Source organism: Leptodactylus fuscus, chromosome 3, assembly GCF_031893055.1.
Source record: "Leptodactylus fuscus isolate aLepFus1 chromosome 3, aLepFus1.hap2, whole genome shotgun sequence".
Lineage (NCBI taxonomy): Eukaryota > Metazoa > Chordata > Amphibia > Anura > Leptodactylidae > Leptodactylus > Leptodactylus fuscus.
This window is the reverse complement of record NC_134267.1, coordinates 193,700,227-193,726,447: the sequence shown is the minus strand read 5'-3', so window position 1 is coordinate 193,726,447 and position 26,221 is coordinate 193,700,227. Positions and strand designations below refer to the sequence as shown.

General features: G+C 44.1%; 1 protein-coding gene across 1 annotated transcript in view; it reads right to left on the bottom strand.

Moving 5' to 3' along the window:
* Nucleotides 1–25,456, bottom strand: part of DAW1 (dynein assembly factor with WD repeats 1) — a 50,606-nt gene extending 25,150 nt beyond the window's left edge. Inside the window, exons 1-5 of the mRNA XM_075268997.1 lie at nucleotides 25,402–25,456; nucleotides 21,298–21,370; nucleotides 17,382–17,526; nucleotides 4,269–4,327; nucleotides 803–925 (exon numbers count right to left, since the gene is read on the bottom strand). Coding sequence (XP_075125098.1) covers nucleotides 803–925; nucleotides 4,269–4,327; nucleotides 17,382–17,526; nucleotides 21,298–21,370; nucleotides 25,402–25,441 — 440 coding nt within the window. The 5' untranslated portion in view covers nucleotides 25,442–25,456. The remainder of the gene's footprint in view (nucleotides 1–802; nucleotides 926–4,268; nucleotides 4,328–17,381; nucleotides 17,527–21,297; nucleotides 21,371–25,401) is intronic.
* Between the last annotated feature and the right edge of the window lie 765 nt (nucleotides 25,457–26,221).

Below are 26,221 nucleotides of genomic sequence, written 5' to 3'. Positions count from 1 at the left end.
TCTACTTATCGTTTAGTGTCTACAGCTACTGTACTATCCAAATCAGTGTGACTCTGTGGTTACAGACGACTCAGAAACCTTTGTAGTCTTATTCTGCTGTTCCACCTATTTTCATCTACTCCTAACTTCTGGGTAAGCTAAGGAACATATATATATTTACATATACTGTATATATACGCACACACACTAGATTCTGCCCGCGACTTCGTCTGCATGGACTTCTGAATTGAGTCCAGAGAGAAATGAAAAATGTGTGAGTAATAAAAAAAATTTGCCTGCTCCAGCGTTTTGGCAGTTCTCAAGCTGGCCTGCCGCTGAACTTGCTCCTAGCGCCGTGCTTGTGATTGTTGGGACACCATATAATGAATTTGTTGTTGGCCTCATGGGGTTGTTTGCCTTCCCCTGGATCAACACTGTAGGGGATTGTAGGGTTAAATGTTGGACTTGATGGACTGAAGTCTTAATCCAAACTCATCTACTATGTAACTATGTACTTCAGGTTACAATCTATCTATGTGCCAATCAATCCAAATCCGTTCCGCCGTTTTTGCGTGATTGAGTAACAAACATCCAAACTTTCACATTTATAATATTAGTAGGATAGGATAGTACGTTGGCAAGAAGAAGCGTACAGATCTGCATACACACATGTTTAGTTCCCTTTTTTCTACAAAAAAATGTTTTTTTAAAAAAATAACTAAAACAGGATTCCCCATCCAGTATTTCATGTGCAAGGACTATACGATGAATACAGTATATTGTGTATTCCATATTTTTCCCCAGTAGTGGTCTCATCACTTACCCATAGGGGTTATTAAACTGGATGGCATAGACCACATTTCGATGACCTTCCAACGTGTGGAGCTCCTCTCCTGAAGCCGTGTCCCAGACTTTACATGTGCGATCATAACTGCCCGTAATGAAACTTAACAAAAAAAATAAAATAATTAGATTCTGATTTTTTTTTTTTTTTTTAAGAAACATATCCACATGATGTTTATTCATACACAGTGGGAAAAAAAAGGATTCTGGCACTCAATGCGATATTTAACTGATCTTCAAAGATTTATTAGTATACAATCCAAATAACATCAATTGAAACATTGTACCAATAAATCTCTAAAGATCAGTAAAAATATTGCATTGAGTGCCAGAATCCTTTTTAATAATATTAGCAAAGGAGCAAGTTCCTTTCTGAGCACCAAATCCTAACTTCACAGATCGACACATGCCTGATGAAGAGACCTAGTAGTCGGGAAAGCTTGCAATCTGTCATCAACTACTGAAGACTCTCGATCTTTATAATCCTACTATAATTGTGTATTCATATATGTACAACTTTTCTTTTGCATGAACTAGATGCAAGATGTTGTGTAACTTCATCCCATGTATTATTCCTTAAGGCTGAGGCCCCACATTGTGGAAAAGCGGCTTTCTTTGTTGCAGATTTTGCTGCAGTTTTTTGAGCCAAATCCAGAAGTGGATTTGGCAGAAGGTAGAAGTCTTCAAGCATGGATCCTCAATGTGTGATTGCGGTGGTCCGACATTCGAGATGCCTACAGATCACTTGTTTGAAGAGACTATGGTGCTCCCAAGCGCTGCAGCCTTTTCCCTGTACTAAGTTGATCGTCACATGGTACAGCAGCCGCTCAGTCTCATTCTAATGAATGGCGCTAAACTGCAATACCAAGCACAGCCCCTACACAATGTGCACTGTGTTAGTATTCAGTGAAAAGACTGCAGCGCTCATCTGAATGCAGCGGCCTCTTCAACCTGCTGGCAAGTGGGGGACCTGGGTGCTACACCTCCACACATCATACAGTCTAACAATTGATCATCAATAATACACAAGTCCCAGAAAACCCCTTTAAGGCCAGGCATCCATTACAAATTTCTAGAACTTTCCAATTGTAGAGGAGAATGGTTGCATAGTTATGAAATGTAGGCAACTTCAAAGGAAAGAAATTTAAAGAGATTTTGCAAAAATCCAACTGATGCCCTGTTCACGTCAGCGTTTGGATTCCGTCCAGGGGAGTCCACATGGCGACCCCCCCTCCCATCCTGAATGGAATACCAAACGCAAGTGCAAAGCGCTGTGCTGTAAAAGCGCATGGACCCCATAGACTATAATGGGGTCCGTGTGCTTACAGGCAGATGTCCGCAGGGATTGTGCGGACAGAAAAGTAGTTCCTGATATACTTTCTTGTCCGCATGATTCATGCAGGCAGGTTCTCTCCACTTAAAATAAGAGACCTTAAAGGGGATGTGCCACTACGGGCACTTATTCCTTATCCAAAGGACAGATCACTAGAGTCCAGATCGCTGGGTCCCCCAGTGATCATGAGGACGGGGGACCATAAGATTCCCCTAAAGCCTCCTTGTGAATGGAGTGCCAGTGTGCTTGTGTGACCAGTGCTCCTTTCATTGCTATAGGGCTGGTGTGATTGTAATCTCCTGGTGATCGCCAGCGATCAGACACGTATCCCCCCCCCCCCCAGCATGTGGACAGGGGATAAATGTCCATAACGACACAACCCCTTTAAGACTTTTGTGTTTTGTCCCCTCTACATTAATTTTGTCGCCTATAACATAAAATATGGGATTGAAAAGTTATATATAGGTCATGAAACTACTAGACAAATAGTGTTAATACAATGTAAGGGGAGCAATACTCATACATTAGAAGGTCTCACTACTGCATAGTTAAGAATCATTGCCTGGTGAAGTTTTCTCTTGTCTCCCCATATGTCTCCAGCCTAGTAAAGGTAAATCACCCTCTGCACCTCATCCCATAGTAATTCATAGCACTAGACATCCAATTTATGTAGCCGTGGCACTCTACGTTTTGTATGGAGGCAGGAAATGAAAGCTGCTCGTCTTCCACCCACAGATCAGCACGTGCACAGGGTAATAATGGAGCCATCGCCGTATCCAATGCATCACTTCTGTCTGTGGCTGAGACACTGCAGGGGTAGCTATTATCTTATACAAGAAGTGCTTGGATGCAACGTAATGATAGAGATGTTGTATTACAGAAAAATCTACATAAAATGTTGCGTAAAATACTGTATCTGCCAAGTGTTTACAGACTTCTGCAGATGTACATTTACTTCAAATGGAAATTATCTGCGCTCAGCTATTTCAGCGGCTTCTACAGAAATAGAGAGCATCCATACATAGGTGACCACCTCCCCATTATGAATAGAGAGCGTCCATACATAGGTGACCACCTCCCCATTATGAATAGAGAGCGTCCATACATAGGTGACCACCTCCCCATTATGAATAGAGAGCGTCCATACATAGGTGACCACCTCCCCATTATGAATAGAGAGCGTCCATACATAGGTGACCACCTTCCCATTATGAATAGAGAGCGTCCATACATAGGTGACCACCTCCCCATTATGAATAGAGAGCGTCCATACATAGGTGACCACCTCCCCATTATGAATAGAGAGCGTCCATACATAGGTGACCACCTCCCCATTATGAATAGAGAGCGTCCATACATAGGTGACCACCTCCCCATTATGAATAGAGAGCGTCCATACATAGGTGACCACCTCCCCATTATGAATAGAGAGCGTCCATACATAGGTGACCACCTCCCCATTATGAATAGAGAGCATCCATACATAGGTGACCACCTCCCCATTATGAATAGAGAGTGTCCATACATAGGTGACCACCTCCCCATTATGAATAGAGAGCGTCCATACATAGGTGACCACCTCCCCATTATGAATAGAAAGCGTCCATACATAGGTGACCACCTCCCCATTATGAATAGAGAGCGTCCATACATAGGTGACCACCTCCCCATTATGAATAGAGAGCGTCCATACATAGGTGACCACCTCCCCATTATGAATAGAGAGCGTACATATATATGTGACCACCTCCCCATTATGAATAGAGAGCGTCCATACGTATGTGACCACCTCCCCATTCATCCTCTGCCTGGCTAGCAGCCCCCTCCATATACATGACAGAGGTCGGGGGACTCAGTTCTGAAGATGGGTGCAGCTACTAGTGGTGGGTTCTGTATGTATCACTGTTGAAGTAGCTCAAGTGGCTTGATATGGTGGGTTCTGGTGACAGACTCCCTTTAATGTCCAAATAAGACAACATCTGGTAATCTGAACCTTCCATTACATGCTTGTACCCTTTTGCAAGAACATCTATACGGAGTATATACATATCAATGGAGAGTTAGACATTGGCCACATGTCAGTAGTGAAATAAACAACAGCAGATCTTCTCACCTGGATCCAGATTTATTAAATGCCACATTTGTTAGAGGCAGAATATGAGCTCGGAGCACCTGAAAGGATAAAAAAAAGCTTGTTATTACCAGAGCTGATACAGTCACAATAAAGGCAGACATCTAGCAGACCAATTTTTGCTCACGAAGACTGACTTCTCTCACAGATATGATTAATGAACTCCATGTTGTTGGCTGGATTTCTATTGTCTATCTCTTGGAGGTTGGCGGCAGCGGCTATTTGCATGAACAGTACTTTAATGAGGAAAAGCTATGAGGGAACGTTACAAAGAATAGCGAATTATGCATCCACACAGTCTGAGAATTCATCAAAACGTGTGTGTGTATATACAGTCCTATGAAAAAGTTTGGGCACCCCTATTAATCTTAATCATTTTTAGTTCTAAATATTTTGGTGTTTGCAGCAGCCATTTCAGTTTGATATATCTAATAACTGATGGACACAGTAATATTTCAGGATTGAAATGAGGTTTATTGTACTAACAGAAAATGTGCAATATGCATTAAACCAAAATTTGACCGGTGCAAAAGTATGGGCACTTCAACAGAAAAGTGACATTAATATTTAGTAGATCCTCCTTTTGCAAAGATAACAGCCTCTAGTCGCTTCCTGTAGCTTTTAATCAGTTCCTGGATCCTGGATAAAGGTATTTTGGACAAACCATTCAAGTTCAGTTAAGTTAGATGGTCGCCGAGCATGGACAGCCCGCTTCAAATCATCCCACAGATGTTCAATGATATTCAGGTCTGGGGACTGGGATGGCCATTCCAGAACATTGTAATTGTTCCTCTGCATGAATGCCTGAGGATTTGGAACGGTGTTTTGGATCATTGTCTTGCTGAAATATCCATCCCCGGCGTAACTTCAACTTCGTCACTGATTCTTGAACATTATTCTCAAGAATCTGCTGATACTGAGTGGAATCCATGCGACTCTCAACTTTAACAAGATTCCCGATACCGGCATTGGCCACACAGCCCCAAAGCATGATGGAACCTCCACCAAATTTTACAGTGGGTAGCATGTGTTTTTCTTGGAATGCTGTTTCTTTTTGGACGCCATGCATAACGCCTTTTTTTTATAACCAAACAACTCAATTTTTGTTTCCAAAATGAAGCTGCCTTGTCCAAATGTGCTTTTTCATACCTCAGGCAACTCTATTTGTGGCGTACGTGCAGAAACGGCTTCTTTCTCATCACTCTCCCATACAGCTTCTCCTTGTGCAAAGTGCGCTGTATAGTTGACCGATGCACAGTGACACCATCTGCAGCAAGATGATGCTGCAGCTCTTTGGAGGTGGTCTGTGGATTGTCCTTGACTGTTCTCACCATTCTTCTTCTCTGCCTTTCTGATATTTTTCTTGGCCTGCCACTTCTGGGCTTAACAAGAACTGTCCCTGTGGTCTTCCATTTCCTTACTATGTTCCTCACAGTGGAAACTGACAGGTTAAATCTCTGAGACAACTTTTTGTATCCTTCCCCTGAACAACTATGTTGAACAATCTTTGTTTTCAGATCATTTGAGAGTTGTTTTGAGTAGCCCATGATGCCACTCTTCAGAGGAGATTCAAATAGGAGATCAACTTGCAATTGGCCACCTTAAATACCTTTTCTTATGATTGGATACATCTGGCTATGAAGTTCAAAGCTCACTGAGGTTACAAAACCAATTTTGTGCTTCAGTAAGTCAGTAAAAAGTAGTTAGGGGAATTCAAATCAATAAAATGATAAGGGTGCCCATACTTTTGCACCGGTCAAATTTTGGTTTAATGCATATTGCACATTTTCTGTTAGTACAATAAACCTCATTTCAATCCTGAAATATTACTGTGTCCATCAGTTACTAGATATATCAAACTGAAATGGCTGTTGCAAACACCAAAATATTTAGAACAAAAAATGATTAAGATTAATAGGGGTGCCCAAACTTTTTCATAGGACTGTATATATATATATATATATATATATATATACAGTATATATATATATATATATATATATATATATATATATATATATATATATTAGAGGGAGGACCCGGCTTCGCACGGGTATATTACATGTTATGTTTGTGTAGTGGCCCCATAAGAAATGTCCAATTTTGCATTGGTGTATTTTGTATGTCCATAAGCGTCATGTGATTGTGTGTATCTCATTTTGGATATCAGTGAAAAACCTGTGATCATTTGTTATGGATACCTGGAGTAAAGCTGTATCTAATCCTTCCCCGTGTAGTACTGTGTTTAGATGCAAGTATCTAATCCTTGTTGGTGTGGTACTGTGTGCAGATGCACATATCTAATCCTCCGGCGTGTGGTACTGTGTGCAGATGTGTGTATCTAATCCTCCCCCATGTGGCATTGTGTGAAGAGGCATGTATCTAATCCTCCGGTAAATGAAACTGTGTGCAGATGTGCATATCTAATCTTACGGCATGTGGTACTATGTGCAGACGCGCGTATCTAATCCTCTGGCGTGTGGTACTGTGTGCAGACAGGTGTATCTAATCCTCTGGCGTGAGGTACTGTGTGCAGATGCACGTAATTAATCCTCCCCCGTGTGGTACTGTGTGCTGAGACGCGTATCTAATTATCTGGCATGTGGTACTGTGTGCAGAGGCATGTATCTAATCCTCCAAAGTGTGGTACTGTGTTCAGACGCACGTATCTAATCCTCCCCTGTGTGGTATTGTGTGAAGAGGCGTGTATCTAATCCTACGGCATGTGGAACTGTGTGTAGACGTACGTATCTAATCCTACAGCATGTGGTACTGTATGCAGACGTGTGTATCTAATCCTATGGCGTGTACAACTGTGTGAAGATGTGTGTATCTAATCGTCTGACATGTGGAACTGTAAGCAGACGCGCGTATCTAATCCTACGGCATGTGGTACTGTGTGCAGAGGTGCTTATCTAATCCTCTGGTGTGTGGAACTGTGTGCAGATGCGCGTATCTAATCCTCCCCTGTGTGGTATTGTGTGAGGAGGCGTGTATCTAATCCTACGGCGAGTGGAACTGTGTGTAGACGCGCGTATCTAATCCTACGGCATGTGGTACTGTGTATTGAGACGCGTATCTAATTCTCTGGCTTGTGGTACTGTGTGCAGAGGCTTGTATCTAAACCTCCAAAGTATGGTACTGTATGTAGACACACGTATCTAATCCTTCCCTGTGTGGTATTGTGTGAAGAGTCGCATATCTAATCCTACGGCGTGTGGAACTGTGTGTAGACGCGTGTATCTAATCCTTTGGCGTGTGGTACTGTGTGCAGATGCGTGTATCCAATTCTTCCCTGTGTGGTACTGTGTGCTGATGCGCGTATCTAATTCTCTGGCTTGTGGTACTGTGTGCAGAGGCATGTATCTAATCCTCCAAAGTGTGGTACTGTATGCAGACACACGTATCTAATCCTCCCCTGTGTGGTACTGTGTGAAGAGGTGCGTATCTAATCCTACGGCATGTGGAACTGTGTGTAGATGTGCGTATCTAATCCTACAGCATGTGGTAGTGTGTGCAGACGCGTGTATCTAATCCTCTCTGTGTGGTACTGTGTGCTGAGACGCGTGTATAATTCTCTGGCTTGTGGTACTGTGTATTGAGACGCGTATCTAATTCTCTGGCTTGTGGTACTGTGTGCAGAGGCTTGTATCTAAACCTCCAAAGTATGGTACTGTATGTAGACACACGTATCTAATCCTTCCCTGTGTGGTATTGTGTGAAGAGTCGCATATCTAATCCTACGGCGTGTGGAACTGTGTGTAGACGCGTGTATCTAATCCTTTGGCGTGTGGTACTGTGTGCAGATGCGTGTATCCAATTCTTCCCTGTGTGGTACTGTGTGCTGATGCGCGTATCTAATTCTCTGGCTTGTGGTACTGTGTGCAGAGGCATGTATCTAATCCTCCAAAGTGTGGTACTGTATGCAGACACACGTATCTAATCCTCCCCTGTGTGGTACTGTGTGAAGAGGTGCGTATCTAATCCTACGGCATGTGGAACTGTGTGTAGATGTGCGTATCTAATCCTACAGCATGTGGTAGTGTGTGCAGACGCGTGTATCTAATCCTCTCTGTGTGGTACTGTGTGCTGAGACGCGTGTATAATTCTCTGGCTTGTGGTACTGTGTGCAGAGGCATGTATCTAATCCTCCAAAGTGTGGTACTGTATGCAAACACATGTATCTAATCCTCCCCTGTGTGATATTGTGTGAAGAGGCATATATCTAATCCTACGACATGTGGTACTGTGTGCAGACGCGCGTATCTAATCCTCTGGCGTGTGGTACTGTGTGCAGATGCGCGTATCTAATCCTCTGGCATGTGGTACTGTGTGCAGATGCGCGTATCTAATCCTCCCCTGTGTGGTACTGTGTGCAGATGCACTTATCTAATCCTCTGGCATGTGGTACTGTGTGCAGATGCACGTATTTAATCCTCCCCCGTGTGGTACTGTGTGCTGAGACGTGTATGTAATTCTCTGGCTTGTGGTACTGTGTGCAGAGGCATGTATCTAATCCTCCAAAGTGTGGTACTGTGTGCAGACACACGTATCTAATCCTCCCCTGTGTGGTATTGTGTGAAGAGGTGCGTATCTAATCCTACGGCATGTGGAACTGTGTGCAGATGTGCATATCTTATGCTCTGGTGTGTGGAACTGTGTGCAGATGCGTGTATCCAATCCTTTGGCATGTGGTACTGTGTGCAGATGTGCATATCTTATGCTCTGGTGTGTGGAACTGTGTGCAGATGCGTGTATCCAATCCTTTGGCATGTGGTACTGTGTGCAGACGCATGTATCCAATCCCCCGGCGTGTGGTACTTTGTGCAGATGCGTGTATCTAATCCTTCGGCATGTGGAACTGTGTGCAGAAGCGCGTATTTAATCCTCTGGTTTGTGGGACTGTGTGCAGACACGTGTATCTAATCCTGTGGCGTGTGATACTGTGTGCTGATCTGTGTATCTAATCCTCTGATGCGTGTATTTCAGTTTGGATATCAGTGTTGTATTGTGCATGTGGAGTGACTGTGTGTATTGCAGTTGGAATATGAGTGAAAGACTTGCAGGTTTGTATTGGCTAAGGGGGGGGCATTGTGTTTGGAATGCTGTATCTCAGCAACGGTACGTCCGAGCGAGTTGGAGTCTCGTGTTAAACCTTCCCGGATACTTGAAGTATCTCTGTGCCAAATTTGGTGAAGATCGGTCCAGTCGTTTGGTTCGCATTAGAGCACAGACAGACAGACAGAAATTCATTTTTATAATATAGGGAGATATACACAGATAGATAGATAGATAGATAGATAGATAGATAGATAGATAGATAGATAGATAGATAGATAGATAGATAGATAGACACACACAATACTGCCAAAACTACTGTACAATTGACCTTCTAATACACAATACTGAACATATTACCACTAGCAGTGTAAAGTAACACCAACATTACTACTCAGCATATACCGTAACTTGGTTTGAGACAAAACATACATACAGAGCCAGTATGGAGACACAGAGCTCCTGCAGGTCTGTATATGCAGCCAAGGGCCCATTATTTCCACAGAAGATTACCTCTATTAGGCTTTATTTGTTATGATAGACACTCAGGAGTAAATGTCAGAATTTGCAGGAACTGGCTGACAACAGAGAGCAGAAGAACTATCTGTTTAAATTTCATACAGTGCTGAGAGATAGATCCCAGACACCCAAATGCCTCCACTAGCGCTAGATGCAAAAGCGAGATGGTCTTTGATGATTATGGGACCCAAGTTGTCGCCATAGAATCTGGGACAAGAAATTAGAACTCCACAATCTGAAGTCAAACCAGAATCCACAATAAACATTCAAAGAAGATCAGAACCAGGAGGATGAATCAGAAGAATGAATGTGTCCAAGCCAAACGTCAGTCTAAGAGGTACCGACAGAGCCATGATCAAGAAACAAGCAAATTAACAGTAACAGGTCAAAGGTGAGTCCCGAAAGGTAACGTCAGAGAGAAAATCAGAAGACAAGCGGATTTCCAGTAACAAGCCAAAGGTCAATATGGAGTCCAGCACAAACAATCAGGATATGGAAGCCTCACTGAGTACAACCAAATAGCAGGCAGCTGGATGAGCAGGAAAAAGGTGATAATCATATAGATAAATCACATGGAGCGAGACTGGATGATGCAACTGGTGCATTTTTAGACTGTCTAGCCTTTACATAGTAAAATATGAATATACAAGATAAGGTTGGATAGTCCATCAGTCCGACATATAAACCTACCAAGTTGATGCAGAGGAAGGCAAAAAAGCGTATGAGACTAACACCAATTGTCTCAATAGAGGAAAAATTCTTTCCCATCTCCAAATATGGCAACTGGACAAAGTCCCTGGATCAATACAATATCCCAAAAATGCCTAGTTCCCATATTCTTTGATATTCTTACTTTTAAGAAAGGCTTCCAGACCCCTCTTGCACTTGCATAAGTTATCAGTCATCACCATATCCTGTGAAGGTGAGTGCCACAGTCCCACTGCTTTTACTGTAAAGAAGCCTGCCTGAGACTATACCCTTTTCCCTCTAGACGTAGAGAATGCCTCTTTGTCAAAGTTACAGGCGTTGGTATAAAAAGATCATTGGAAAGATCTCTGTACAGTCCATTCATATATTTGTATATTGTGAATAGTGCCCTCCCTAAAGTGCCCCAGGGGTGAATTGTGAAGAAGGTAGAGTTATCAGCACTTCCTATATATTTCCCATTACTTTTGTAGCCATCCTTAGTTTTGGTTGAAAAAAATGCAGCAAAATCTGCAACAAAAAGCTGTATTTCCACAAGGTGGGGTCTCAGCCTTAAAAAGGAACAGTCTCTATATCTTATCATATGAAAATCCTATATAGTATGTACATTATATAGATAATCACGTCCTCATAGATGTGTGGCATTATATACTGCTAGAAAGCTGTCTGAAAGTCAAATTCACTGTACTGTTGATTTTCTGGTGCTGGAGATATCAGTGGCGTTAGTTCTGGCACCTATATCTCCCCACTGTCAGAGAGGCTGGCCTTACAACTCAGCGTCATCGATGGGCAGTGAGGAACGCTATGGAAGAGTACTGTAGTGGGTGGACAGGGCATCTCTCTCAGCCCAACAATGAAACTAGACTATAAGGCCCGGCCTTCTGACAGTGGGGAGATATCGGTGCTGACCGCTAACAGCACCGATATTTCTAGCACCGTGGCGAATACCAGGAAAGCCAACAATGCGTTGAATTCAGAGAACTGTCAACTTTCTAGCAGTATAGAATTCCGCACATCTATGAGGATGTGAAGGGGGTTGTCCAGGATAACCTGTTTTTTCCCAAGGAGGCTGGGTAAGGTCAAACAAAACAAAAACCATACTTACCTGTTCCCAGTGCTCTGTTATCTCTGGGGACAAGCGAGTATGGGTTTTCTTGTTTTGTTTTTTTTCACCTTCCAGGCAAAAGAAAATGTTATCCTGGTTGTCCTTTAATAGTAATTCACACCTTTACCCTTTAAGAAACAAACTTTTCACAAATTCTCTATTGCAAAGCAGTGTAATGCAATAAGCCTTGTCAGATGGTTACAGATGTAGAAGCCGCAGTCAGACTCCTTAGATATAATATATGTGTACACAGCAGACCAGCAGGACGGCCATTCTCTATTCAGGACTTGGTGGAATGAATAATTCATCTACATAATTGACACTACTATAATGAAGCCATTCCTGCTAGGGATTTCACTGTTGTTTCCAGCAGCAAGACAAAACCGACACGAGTGTATATTATTTCCTATTAAACCCACAGAACATACACAGCTGTATATCCAGAATTACCACTACTTACAATTGTATACATAATGTACGCTTCCTTGTCATATTCCATTATATCCTGCTGCTATATGTCAAGTGTGCCCTATAGTTTAAGATTTTCTCACTGGCTGCAATTGTAGACAAGAAATGATCCCTTAAAGGGAATATTTGCTCTCACTTATTCATTGTTGTAGGGGCGGTTAGCAACTATTTTTGTGCAAAGGAACAATTTTGCTGCAGAAAAAACAGCCGGGCAAGTAATTAAAAAATAACCAAAAGTGATATTCCGACCCATTAACAAACGTGATCTGTATAATGTCAGCTATTATGGATTGGTTATTACTCTGTGCATAGGATCTCACCCCTCCTCCTTCAGCAGCCGGGACTCCTACAGAGGAAGCTCATTTTTGGAGTCCTTACTCTGGTACTCCAAATGGTACCACAGACCCCTCCCCATACTGTCACCAAGATGTTGGGACTCCTCCTGAGAAATAACTAAATACTAATAAAGCTTGATCACAGCAAAGTAAATGAAAATAAACCCATTAGGGTCCATTCTCACAGAGTTTTTTGGCGCCAATTTTGACGCTCAATCCGCGTCAGAATCGAAATGCTAGCAGAAAGCTAGCAGAAAAAGGAACCCATTGAAGTCAATGGGAGGCTTTTTTTTCAGCGCTGAAATTCCGCACCAAGTTCAGGACCATTTTCCTCCGTGTGAATGGCCCCTTATAATAATAAACTCACATCACAAATCATATTAAGACCCCGTGCACACGAGTGTGCACCTAAGGTGAGGACGATTTTGCAGCAGAAAATACCTAGATAATACTTGGAGTGACTTGGATCTCCCAATCTGTTCTGTTTCAATCACACAGAGTAGTGTAAGACCTGCTCTATTTTCAACAGAATGGAACGGACCATCGCACCCCCCCTCGGATGGCACATTCGGAGGTGTGCATGGAACCTAATAAGCCGTACAATACAGTGAACACAATATTTATAGTGAATGAGGACCTTTCATGTGTTTGGTAATCGGAGGTATTGTATACAGCTAGAAGGATGACGGTGCTGAGAAACCTATCCCCCCCCCCCTAGTTCAAGGTTTTGAAAGAGTACCTTCGGGGGGGGGAGGGTTGTTCCTCACAGCCCAGTGATGTCACTAACTGCCCCTACAATAGCATATAAGGGGTGTAATAGACATTTTGGTGGTGCTACTGTGCATGGTCCTTATTACTAAGGAAATGTGAAGGCCTGATAATTCCCATTTCACATGACCCCCCAGTTCTGCAGAATAGATGGTAGGTTTCAATGAATTAAGGGATCAAGTCACAAGATCTTTTCCACCTTTACATAAGGGCACCTGTAGTCTCTTTAGAGTGCCAATTAAAGAGATCACATGCTTGTCTCTATGTTAGCTTTTTAGCCTTATTATTCTAGCTGCCAGCAAATGCATTATTAAAGGATGTGTACTGACTGTGGATCTATGTACTGCCTTCTCGTACAATGACTCACACGTCCATTGGGGAGTACGCCCTGCTACAAAGAAAAATGAGAACTTCCAGTTCATTGCAGGCATCAGGAGGGGAGCAATGTAAATAGTTAAATAGGAAATCTAACTTCACATCACCTTGGCTGCTAATAAGGCACTTCAGATTCAGCATTACAAGTCAATGGAAGCGGAGTTGCGGTACTGGCACCCCTATCACTACACAGGGAACGGAGACAAATATTTCTGGCCAGCATGTTATGTATAATAACCAGTGGCGTAACTACCAGGGAAGCAGTGGAGGCAGCTGCCACAGGGCCCGGGACATTAGGGGGCCCGGCGACAGCTGATACCGCAGCGTTTTTTTTCTTTCTTTTAATGGGCCGTTACCGGATGGAGTATAAGTTACTCCAGCCGGTAACGGGCCCTACTTACTTACCAATCTTGGCAGGGGCCGGGATCGGTAAGTGACACCACGGGCCCCGCAAACATCATTATACTCAGGGGTCTTTTCAGACCCCTGAGTATAATGATTGGAGGTCCGGGAGAGGTAAGGAAACATAACAAACAATGTTACTTACCCTTCCACGCTCTGCAAAGGCTTCGGGGCCTACTTGTGTGACGTCTCAGACGTCACAAGACCGGGGCCTGCGTCCTTATGCGTCGCGACGCAGGCCCCCAGACACATGATGTCCCTGACGTCATTGAAGATAGCCGACAGTGGGGAGCGCAGGGATAGGTAAGTAACAGTGTTTATGTTTGTATCCCCTCTCATTCTCCGATTATTATACTTTGGGCTCTGACCCCAGAGTATGATAATTGTTAAGGGGTGTCCACAATGGAGCATAATACTAGGTGATGGGGCCACTATGGGGCATAATACTGGGTGATGGGGACACTATGGGGCATACACCTGGGTGATGGGGTCACTATTGGGCATAATACTGAGTGAAGGGGCCACTAGGGGGTTTAATGCTGTGTGCAGCTATGGGGCATAATACTGGGTGAAGGGGCCACTATGGGGTATAATGCTGTGTGCATGGGGCAACTATGGGGCATAATAGTGCACGCAGGAATGCAGAGGGGGTTGGTCGGGGACTTCGGCATCGGTCGGGGGGGGGGGCATGTCAAAGGTTCGCCACGGGGCCCCGCCATTCCTAGTTACGCCACTGATAGTAACAGTGCCAAAACAGCACTCGTACAGCTGATCTGTGCAAGGTCCGCCTGTAATGCACCCAGCCGATCAGGTAATGATGGACTATCTTAAGGATAGGCCATAAATGATAAATTCTTGGACAACTTCTTTAAAAAGACACTGTCATTTCAATAAACTTTGCAATATGTCTTATCCAAGAGAAATGATTTTTTTTACCAAGAAGTTTCCCTGTTCCCCTCACTCTGCAAAAAAGGATTTTCACTGTGAAAATTGCTAGCCTGTTTCTCTCCAGACAGACTGAGGGTCACATGATGAGTCATCTCTACAGAAGTGTATGGAGGTGGGAGAGAGCAGGAAGAGCAGCAGATAAGACAAAAAAACAGTTTGCTGGTGCTTTCTATCACAACCAAAGCAGTTTATTCACCTCAGTAGAGGTAGAACTTCTCCACTTATGCCCTGCATTATCCTGGAGCTGTTAGAGTGTGACAGTTATAGAGCAGATTTTCCTCTACTCACTGTGTGTATATCATGGCAGCTAGGCTCCACCCACCAGCTGAGAAAGGAATACAAATTACAGATATAGGCTGCAGAGGGGAAAGGGGGCTACAAACTGCAGAATATAGGTATAGAAATAGTGTTACTCCTCATGTACACACACATAGCAGCTTATCCTGAAAGGTCATATGAAACAACAGGTTTGCTTTACATTACATGGCATAAAATGGTGATCAGATGTGCTATAAATGTTGGACCAATAGTAATGACTGCAGATGTTACGTGGTTAAAAAGGACCTTTCACCATCTCCACCAATTCTAGTTTTAGCATCTATTAATAGGCACCGCTTCACAGTTGGAATTTTCTCTGTAGCCCTCACCATTCTTGAACAACTAGCACAGGTAGTTTTGGTGCCTGATGTGCCATTTAAACTCTGTAATGTAATGACCGTGTCAGGCAGGGGCTGTGATACAGAGTTCCAGTCAGAGGCAGCCATTGTCAGAGCTCAGAATAACACCCCTTGTCTGCACCTGCCGGACACTACAGAGATAAATAGCATATCAGACAACAAGACTAACAGCACTGATTGCTCAGGAACGGCTGGATTAGAGAGAAAGTTCCAACTGAGCCAGAATCAGTGGAACAGCAGCTATTAAATGATGCAAAGAGCTGGAGTTGCTGGAGGTGGTGAAAGATCCTCTTTAAATGGAATTTCTCATGTCATACATAGGAGGTTTCTGAATCTATCTCAAGCATTATAAACCATTGAAGCTTCCTTCTGATTGAAAATACAGTCAAGTTTGGAGGCAGCTGCATATAAATTACCCGATCTGCCGACTGTGTTAACAAGCAGCGATATCTCTGGAAATATAACAGCCAGAACAGATGGACATCATTTGAAAAAATAAATAAATAAATGACATAGCCTTTATGTTAGTTAATAGAGATGAGCGAACACTGTTCGGATCAGCCGATCCGAACAGCACGCACCCATAGAAATGAATGGAAGCACCTGTGACGCTGACTTTGCCGGCGTCCGGCGTCACAGGTGCTTCCATTCATTTCTATGGGTGTGTTCTGTTCGGATCGGCTGATCCGAACAGTGTTCGCTCATCTCTATTAGTTAACATATCTTTCACCTCCTTCTCAAATACTTTATTGACCACATAACAAATGATAGCTTCCAATCAAATGAATAGTACTCAGCTGATAGATGTTCCTTTTAAGCCTTCATACACGTGCACACTTGGCTTGGCCAAGTTTGTATATTGTCTAGATGTATATTCTCTAGTGGAGCAAGCGGCTGCCAGGCATTTCTCCCTTATAAACAAAATGATTGGGCATGCTGAACTCCATAATGACAGACCCCTCTTTACCCCAACATCTGTCGGGGTAGAGCCAGGACACCCCCTATACATTAGAAAGTCACCTGGTCCTGTCAATATCGGTAGATTCGGGTGACTTATATCTAACATGTACGGCTACCTTATATCAGGTTCACACTTGCTTCAGTGTTTCCATTCTTCTAGTTTGTCGGAGGACCAGAAGAATGAAAAAACTGATATGATTGTATAACGGACACAAACAGAGCCTAAGGGACCTCACTGAGCATAACGGGGTCCGATGGGTATCCGTCAGATGTCTATTCTTTTTCATTGAAATTGACGCTGAAAAAGTCGTATTTGCATGATATTTTCATCTGACGATTTCTGACGGATCTGATCTGAAGCCAGCCTTAAGTGTGATGGAGAATAAAAAACTGGTGCAGCATGGTAGATAAAAATGTAAAGCAGCAATATTTGACTATGTATGTGGATAAGCGTGTATGCAACAGCTTTCGCATTTTACATAAGTTACTGGCAAAGAAATGGTGATTGCTATGTGAAATCCACACACAAGAAGATAATACATAATCTGGGTATTATTTTTTGCAATTATATAAAAGAGGCTCTGTTTTATAGAATAGTGTGAGAGCGCCCTCTACTGATTAAGTTTAGATACTAAGCAGCAAATGTAAAATTGCAAGAGCAACAAACTATAATACTATCTGTATACTCCCTCTTTGCTTAGATGTTCATAAGCCAAACATGATATACAACAGCAAGAACTAATCCAACAGCAGTGGTCCTGCTCCAGACACTGACCTTGAACAGATAGAACTTGTGGTGGTCCTGCTGTCCTATCTTTTCTTGCAGCCTTAGGATGAGGTGCTTTACTTGCTCGGTCCGGGAGACGGTGATAAGAGGCTCGGCTTTTCTTATTTCCTCTACAAGCAAGTCCACATTGGTGCTTTGAAAAGAAAAAGAGACCGTCATGTGTATTCCTAGACACTGCTCAATATTTCTAGAATTGACTCCTCTTAGGGCAGAAGTTCTTAACCTTGTTTGAGGTACCGAACCCACCAGTCTCATATGCACATTCACCCAACCCTTCTGTAGTGATACCGTATTTTACGGACTATAAGGCGCACTGGACTATAAGCCGCATTGCCCATGAGCGCCTTATAGTCCGTCTCGGTTCATATATAAGGCGCACCAGACTATAAGCCGCAGTCCGGTGCGCATTATATGTTATTGAAAGCGCCGGCAGGCAGACTTTGCCAGCGGCCGCTTAACCCCCCGCGTGCCAGCCGCTTCTATTGGAAGCGCTCGGCAGGCGAGGAGGGGCTCTATCAGCAAAATCATGCTGATAGAGCCCAAAAGTTGGATTAAACTACCCCCCCCCCCCCCGTTTTAAAATAAAAGCCTGAAACAGAATGTGAAACTTACCGAGCGGTGCAGGGTGGGCGGGCATTCAGGCCTCCTCTTCCTCCGATGTTCCGTCCTCCTCCTCCGCCGCTCGCTAACTGATAATGGCCTGGGCGCATGCGTAGCCGTAGTAGAAGCATTATGATATTGCGCATGCGCCCCGGCCATTATCAGCGAGCGCCGGAGGAGAAGGACGGAACATCGGAGGAAGAGGAGGCCTGAATGCCCGCCCGCCCGCCCTGCACCGCTGGGTAAGTTTCACGTTCTGTTTCAGGCCGGCGTGACAGCAGGGCTGCCGGACACTTCCCATTCATTTCTATGGGAGCCGGCATGCGAGCGCTCCCCATAGAAATGAATGGACTGCTTTTTTCCATTCATTTCTATGGGGGGCGCTCGCATGCCGGCTCCCATAGAAATGAATGGGAAGTGTCTGTCCATTCATTTCTATGGGGAGCGCTTGCATGTCGGCTCCCATAGAAATGAATAGGAAGTGTCCGGCAGCCCTGCTGTAACTCCGGCGTGTACGGCTGTGATACACGCCGGCGTTCTGTAGTGTGAATGCACCCTTACGGTGCCTTTTATGTATGTATGGAAGCGGCACGCAGACTTTGCCGCCGCTTCCATCCATATATAAGCCGCACCGGACTATAAGCCGCACTTACGATTTCTGAGGAAATCGTAGGTTTTTATGTGCGCCTTATAGTCCGGAAAATATGGTAAATCAAATATGATTTTTTTCCAAATTCAAGACATAGGTGTATGGTTTTTTTTTTACTGGTACACAAAATGAACCGTGCATAGGGCCTAGGGTTCGATCGGACCCTGGTTAAGAATCACTGCCTTAGGGTATGTTCACATGGCGGAAAATAGCTTGCAGTGCACCAACATCCCCTCGCGGCATTTCACTCCGGATTATGCCTGAATGAGTGGGCCTAATTGGGAGGGAGTCTCGCGCCGCGGACGCCGCAGTTAAGTCAGCGGCAAGATACAGTGGGGCAAAAAAGTATTTAGTCAGTCACCAATAGTGCAAGTTCCACCACTTAAAAAGATGAGAGGCGTCTGTAATTTACATCATAGGTAGACCTCAACTATGAGAGACAAAATGAGAAAACAAATCCAGAAAATCACATTGCCTGATTTTGTAAGAATTTATTTGCAAATTATGGTAGAAAATAAGTATTTGGTCACCTACAAACAATCAAGATTTCTGGCTCTCACAGACCTGTACCTTCTTCTTTAAGAGTCTCCTCTTTCCTCCACTCATTACCTGTAGTAATGGCACCTGTTTAAACTTGTTATCAGTATAAAAAGACACCTGTGCACACCCTCAAACAGTCAGACTCCAAACTCCACTATGGTGAAGACCAAAGAGCTGTCAAAGGACACCAGAAACAAAATTGTAGCCCTGCACCAGGCTGGGAAGACTGAATCTGCAATAGGCAACCAGCTTGGATTGAAGAAATCAACTGTGGGAGCAATAATTAGAAAATGGAAGACATACAAGACCACTGATAATCTCCCTCGATCTGGGGCTCCACGCAAAATCTCACCCCGTGGGGTCAAAATGATCACAAGAATGGTGAGCAAAAATCCCAGAACCACGCGGGGGGACCTAGTGAATGAACTGCAGAGAGCTGGGACCAATGTAACAAAGCCTACCATCAGTAACACACTACGCCGCCAGGGACTCAGATCCTGCAGTGCCAGACGTGTCCCACTGCTTAAGCCAGTACATGTCCGGGCCCGTCTGAAGTTTGCTAGAGAGCATTTGGATGATCCAGAAGAGTATTGGGAGAATGTCCTATGGTCTGATGAAAGCAAACTGGAACTGTTTGGTAGAAACACAACTTTTCGTGTTTGGAGGAAAAAGAATACTGAGTTGCATCCATCAAACACCATACCTACTGTAAAGCATGGGGGTGGAAACATCATGCTTTGGGGCTGTTTCTCTGCAAAGGGGCCAGGACGACTGATCGGGTACATGAAAGAATGAATGGGGCCATGTATTGTGAGATTTTGAGTGCAAACCTCCTTCCATCAGCAAGGGCATTGAAGATGAAACGTGGCTGGGTCTTTCAACATGACAATGATCCAAAGCACACCGCCAGGGCAACGAAGGAGTGGCTTTGTAAGAAGCATTTCAAGGTCCTGGAGTGGCCTAAGCCAGTCTCCAGATCTCAACCCTATAGAAAACCTTTGGAGGGAGTTGAAAGTCCGTGTTGCCAAGTGACAGCCCCAAAACATCACTGCTCTAGAGGAGATCTGCATGGAGGAATGGGCCAACATACCAACAACAGTGTGTGCCAACCTTGTGAAGACTTACAGAAAACGTTTGACCTCTGTCATTGCCAACAAAGGATATATAACAAAGTATTGAGATGAAATTTTGTTACTGATCAAATACTTATTTTCCACCATAATTTGCAAATAAATTCTTACAAAATCAGACAATGTGATTTTCTGGATTTGTTTTCTCATTTTGTCTCTCATAGTTAAGGTCTACCTATGATGTAAATTACAGACGCCTCTCGTCTTTTTAAGTGGTGGAACTTGCACTATTGGTGACTGACTAAATACTTTTTTGCCCCACTGTAGGTCAGCTCACTTCTCTTTTCAGCTACTAGCTAGCGGAAAAAAGAAGCAAGCAGCTCCCACTGAAATTAATGGGGCCGTTTTTGGCAGCGGATTTTGAGGCAGATTCCACGTCAAAATCCACTGCCAAAAAACTCCATGTGAATAGACCCTAAAACTACTCTATGCCCCTTGACCACTCTACACACAATAGTAAATTAAAAAAATGGGGTTTGTTGGAAACCTCAATAAAACCTAGAGAACCACTTCAGGTCAATTTGAGACACTAAGTCACCCATAAGTCCTCATGGACTTGTGGTTTATTGTCCCAAGTATCCTTACTTTACCATGTGAATCTGATAAGGCTCATTGGACTCATCTCGACGCTTGCGAAGTCTTTCTCTGAATCTGAGTAAGCAGACCGCTTACCGCTTCACCGCTCATGTGACCAAATTCTGGCGCATGCGCACTGAATCCGATGTATACGCTTCTGGCATCAATGAACAACTGCACTGGCACCAGAAGTACAGAATATGGTTAAATATAAGGTTTTGTTTTTTCTGTGGGCACAGACAGGGTTAGGAGTAGGCTATTGTCTTGGGGTTGGTTTAGTATCCCAAACAGACCTGACAGATTCTCTGTAAGTTATACGTGCGTCATATTATTTTATCAATATATTTGTACTGCTCCCCTGTCTGCAGTGCTGTATATTACATGGATTACAATACTGTACATTACTTACTCGGGGGACAGTTCCAGGAGATCAATAGACTTGGTTTTCAGCTCCCCTCCTTTTTCATATTCCAGAATAATCCCTACAACAAACACAAAAAAGTTCAGTATATACAATACAAGTAAAAGTATAAAAGTAATAGAGGATAATCAGATCCCAGATCAGCTCTGTAATATACATTTGCCAAGGTATCCTCCCCCTTTTCCCATCAGGAATGGTGCTGCTTTCTAGAAATTCAGAGTGTTTTCCGGAGGATCCCGACAGACACTTTTATGTAACTGTAATCCCAGTAGAATAACCAAGAGAAATATGGATTATGCATCAGATGAATTCAGTAGCTCACTCGGGGCTATGGAGTCAGTAGACTCTGACTCCAACCCCCCAGCTCTGAGCAGACGCATCCTAAATGGTAGCCCATATGCCAGCTCTACTGCCTGGGGCAAAGGGCACCATCATGCAAGCTAGTAACCAGGAAGGGTTAATACCATACTGCTAATGATTGGGGCAAAATAAGGAATTCCATTTATATGTACTTTGGTGGGACCAGACAACCATCTAATGGACATGTGGTCTCCTGACAGAATATGTCATGGGAAAGAAGGATCAGGTTGATGGATTTTAACATGCCCAATCCTTTGTTCTCAAGGGAGATAAGCGGCCACCAGAGATCTTACCCTCTCCCATCATGCACATATGGCTAAGCCAAGCACGCATGTGTGTGGAGGAAGTATAGCTCTCAGACAGACATTTATAGCCTAAATTATAAGGGCATCCCGATGATCAGTGGGGTCTTTACAAGTGCTGGTGTCAGGGCTCACGTTTGCATGACTAGTCAATGGGGCTGATCATTGACATCACTGGCTCAGGCGCTGAAACACAGGCAAGGGTAGGACCATTCTTATAGTTTGTGGGAAACAATGAGCGGCAGAGTTTATCCATGCTGATTCCCATCTGGTTTCTGTGTCAAAATTAGCAAACATATCCTTAGAGGAAACAGAAATGGAGAACAAAAGAGTTTGGGGATTGTGGAGGGATTACACAATACTTGATGAGATAGGGAGGAGATATTCATAACAAAAAAAAAAAAAAGTATTGTTTTTCTCATGTGGACCCAAAGGACAGAAACTGAGCGCTAATGTGAACCTGTGCTTAGCAGACCTAGCTTTCTGTATACCTCTGTTTCTGTACACCTATCTCTTTAAGGGAGCGTTCACACTACCGTCATTGTCCGACAGCTAGTGTCCGCTGCTAGTGTCCGTTCAAAATCTTGCACGGATATTAGCAGCGGACACTAGCTGTGTCCGTGACACTTTTCATTCACTTAAATGGCGATCGGGTGCGTTCTTTTGCACTCCGTGCCTGTCCTTAACTGTCTGTTTGTAAAGATGTCCGACTTTTCAAGTGGACAGAAAAAACCAACATGTACCTATCGGAAAATGACAGTAGTGTGAACACTCCCTAACAAGTGTTTTCACCTGCTAAACTTCCTCCTGCTACTCCCTGTATATAAAGAGGTTGACAATTAGTTTAATTTCCTGCCATGGGTTATTGCAGTCAATGGTTCCAGCCACATCTCAACCCCCGACTCTTGTGATCCAAAGTGGCCTTCAGCGTCACTCCGCCCCCAGGTCCATTCGCTACAATATAATCCAGACGGGTAAATAAATGAAAAGTCCCCAAACAACCCTTTTACGTCTGTATATCATGATTGACTTTGGGTGAGCACTGACTGTATTTTGTTCCTGATCTGTCTGCATGGATGCATACCAGTCTACTTTTTTATGCCAGATTCTTTGTCTGCCTTATTTTATACACAAGTCATGTTGCTTCAGTTTTATAACTGCAAATGTGGCCTATGGCTTCTGTGTTTGTTACCTGTGCCATTGTGCCTCCTGCAATATGTCCATGCTACCCGTGGCTTGAGCTTCCTGTAATATATCCCTGATACCTTGAGCCTCCTGGCTTCCTTCTTTACAACTCTTGACTTGCAGGCTGCTGTACTTTCTAAGGACCAATGCAGTGACCTTGTACCTCCTGCAATATACCCCTGCTACCTGGGACCTTGTACTTCCTACAATGTATCCCTGTTTACCTATGGCCTTGCACTACCTGTGACCTTTCACCTCCTGCAATATATACCTGGTACCTGTGACATTGTGCCTCCTGCAATAAGTCTCTGCTGCCTGTGCCCTGTTTGACTTCTGAAACACCTGTTCTGTAGCCCTACCCTTGATCCCTGTTGTAGACAAGGCTTTTGTTCCCTATAATTCTGTCCTGTTTTCACCTTGAGCTTTCATCTGTTTTTGTGGCGTTCTGCACCATCATCCTGGCCCGCCTAGTGCGCTGCTGCCAAGTGGGACCACCTCAGGAGCCAGTGGCCGGGCAGAGTCCCGACAGCAAAGTCCAAATCCCCATATATGGGTTAAAGGGTGAAACTGGTGGGTCTGCTTGGACATTGTTCTTGGAGGTGACCCCATGCCAAAGCAGTTTGGTAGCACAGTACAGGGACAAAGTACACAGTAACGTCACAGTAAAGGGATAACGTACACAGTGATGTCACCATACAAGGAAAAATGTGTACAGTGATGTCACCATACAAGGGATAATGTACACAGTGATGTCACCATACAAGGAAAAATGTGCACAGTGATGTTACCATACAGGGGATAATGTATCCAGTAATGTCACCATACATAAATAACATACACGGTGATATCAGGAGATAACGTAGGGGATAATGTACAAAGTGATGTCACCATACATAAATAACATACACTGTGATGTCACCGTACAAGGAAAAACGTACACAGTGATGTCCCCATACCGGGGATACTGTACACAGTGACGTCACAGTACATAAATAACATACACAGTGATATCAGGGGATAATGTAGGGAATAATGTACACAGTGATGTCAGACTACAGGAATAACAAACAGTGATGTCACAGTACAGCAATTCATGTTATGATATAATAGCACAGGGATATTGCACACCTAGAAAGTTCACTGTGTACACTGTGACATCATAGTATATAAAGAAAGTAATGATGATGTCACATGTAGCCATTATGATGTTCCAGTAAAGTAATGGAGGTGCAGTCAGTTTTCCACATCCCATTCTATCATTTATAGTTCTCACTTTTTACCCCGCAGGTCTCAGTGGCCATAGGCCCCATTAGTTGTGTAGCCCGATAGCCGCTACTGGTTACACCCATTCATCCACTAGCAATTCATCATGTTGATGGAGAAAATAATATGTGCTGTACTATTCTTCCTATGGAAGCTCAGTGTTGTGTGAATAAAGCCTGAAACTGCATATTATGTTTTATGAGGAGTGCCCCCTTATATTACAGTGCTTTTCGTACATCAGGTCCCATATCCTGCATTTCCAGGCTGTTATCCACTTGTTTAGCTCTATCGGGGTATCTTAGACACATCAGACCTTTATACGTGACCTCAATCAGAAGGAAGTGACTGTCTCAGTGCTGACCTTGGCTAGTTAGACTAAGGGCGCGTTCACACCATTGTTGTTTATCGTCTGCTTCTCTCCTTCGTCACAGGACAAGAGCAATGGACATTAAAAGCAGCAGAGTAGCGGACACAGACGGAGCCCTTCCATAAGCTTCCGCTCCCATTGACTACAATGTAAAAATTGAGACCGATGCTTCTTCAGTCAGATTTTTTCCATTTCTGGCGAGAGACAGGTCACCCTGCATGACAAACTCGCAAACAAACATGGCAGAAGAAGGCGTCCTTTATGTGTTTTACATTACAGTCAGTGGAGGGCGCTCCGTCTATGCCCATTAATCTGCTGCTGTTGATGTCCATTGCTCTTATCCTATGATGGATGGGCGAACACACTGTAATAACGCTAGTGTGAACATACCCTGGTCCGGATTGTGCTCAGGCTCAGCCCTCCCCAGCTTAGAGATAACACACAGACTATATGACTGCTGTGTAAGAATCTCCTGCATCGGCTGTCACACGGTGTGTATATATGTATCCATTGCGCTTGCGTGGCGTCACGCTGGGACTTGTAGTGCAGCAGCTGATTAGTACATAGGATTAGTACAGAGGATTCCGCCGCCCCATGCCCGGCCCTCGCTCTCACCTGGCGGATAATACCGGAGAAGGAACCGCTTCAGCCTCATCTTTCCTTCTTTCTCTGCACGGCGCCGGGGTTACTATGGAGACTAAAAACATTCAGACTGCGCAAGCGCAAATAGCGCCGTGAAGAGGCGGAGTTATGATCTGGCTTGGCTGTGCGGTAACCATGGAGACCGACCTGTGCAGTTCAAGCAGCAATGGCGGGGAAGTAAAGGCAGCAGCGAGTGTCTAGTGCAAATAAAGACAATTCATTGTGGTGTATTAACAACCAGGAAGATGAGACCTGAGATTATAGATGAGGAGGCGTCTGCCATTTATATAGGGAACTCATAGCCATGAAGGAATTGTCACCATAAAGTATTCTGCAAGTCACTAAGGCCTCGTTCACATATGCGTTGGTAATCCGTTCGGGAGGAGTCCACATGGAGACCCTTCCCCCCCCCCCCCCACCGGACTACCAAACGCACTTGTAAGGGCTAGTTCACACGTGAACTGTCCGCGCGGGTTTTGACACAGAGAGAGACGCGGTGAGCCGCGTCTCTCTCTTGTCAAAACCCGCCCGCCGCGACCATCGCTGTCGCAGTTTAACCCTCTGCTGTCGGCTCAAATGAATGAGCCGACATAGGAGGGAGCTGCCGGGGGCGGAAGCCGCGCGACTGAGCCTGCGCGGCTTCCGCCTGAAGAAAGGACATGTCCTTTCTTTTCTCCGCTAGCAGCAGCTCGCCGCTAGCGGAGAACAGAAGCCCGGCGGTCTCCATAGACCACCATTATAAGGGGAGGTTTTGGACGCGAAATCCGCTGTCAAAAATCTCCCCTTATACTCA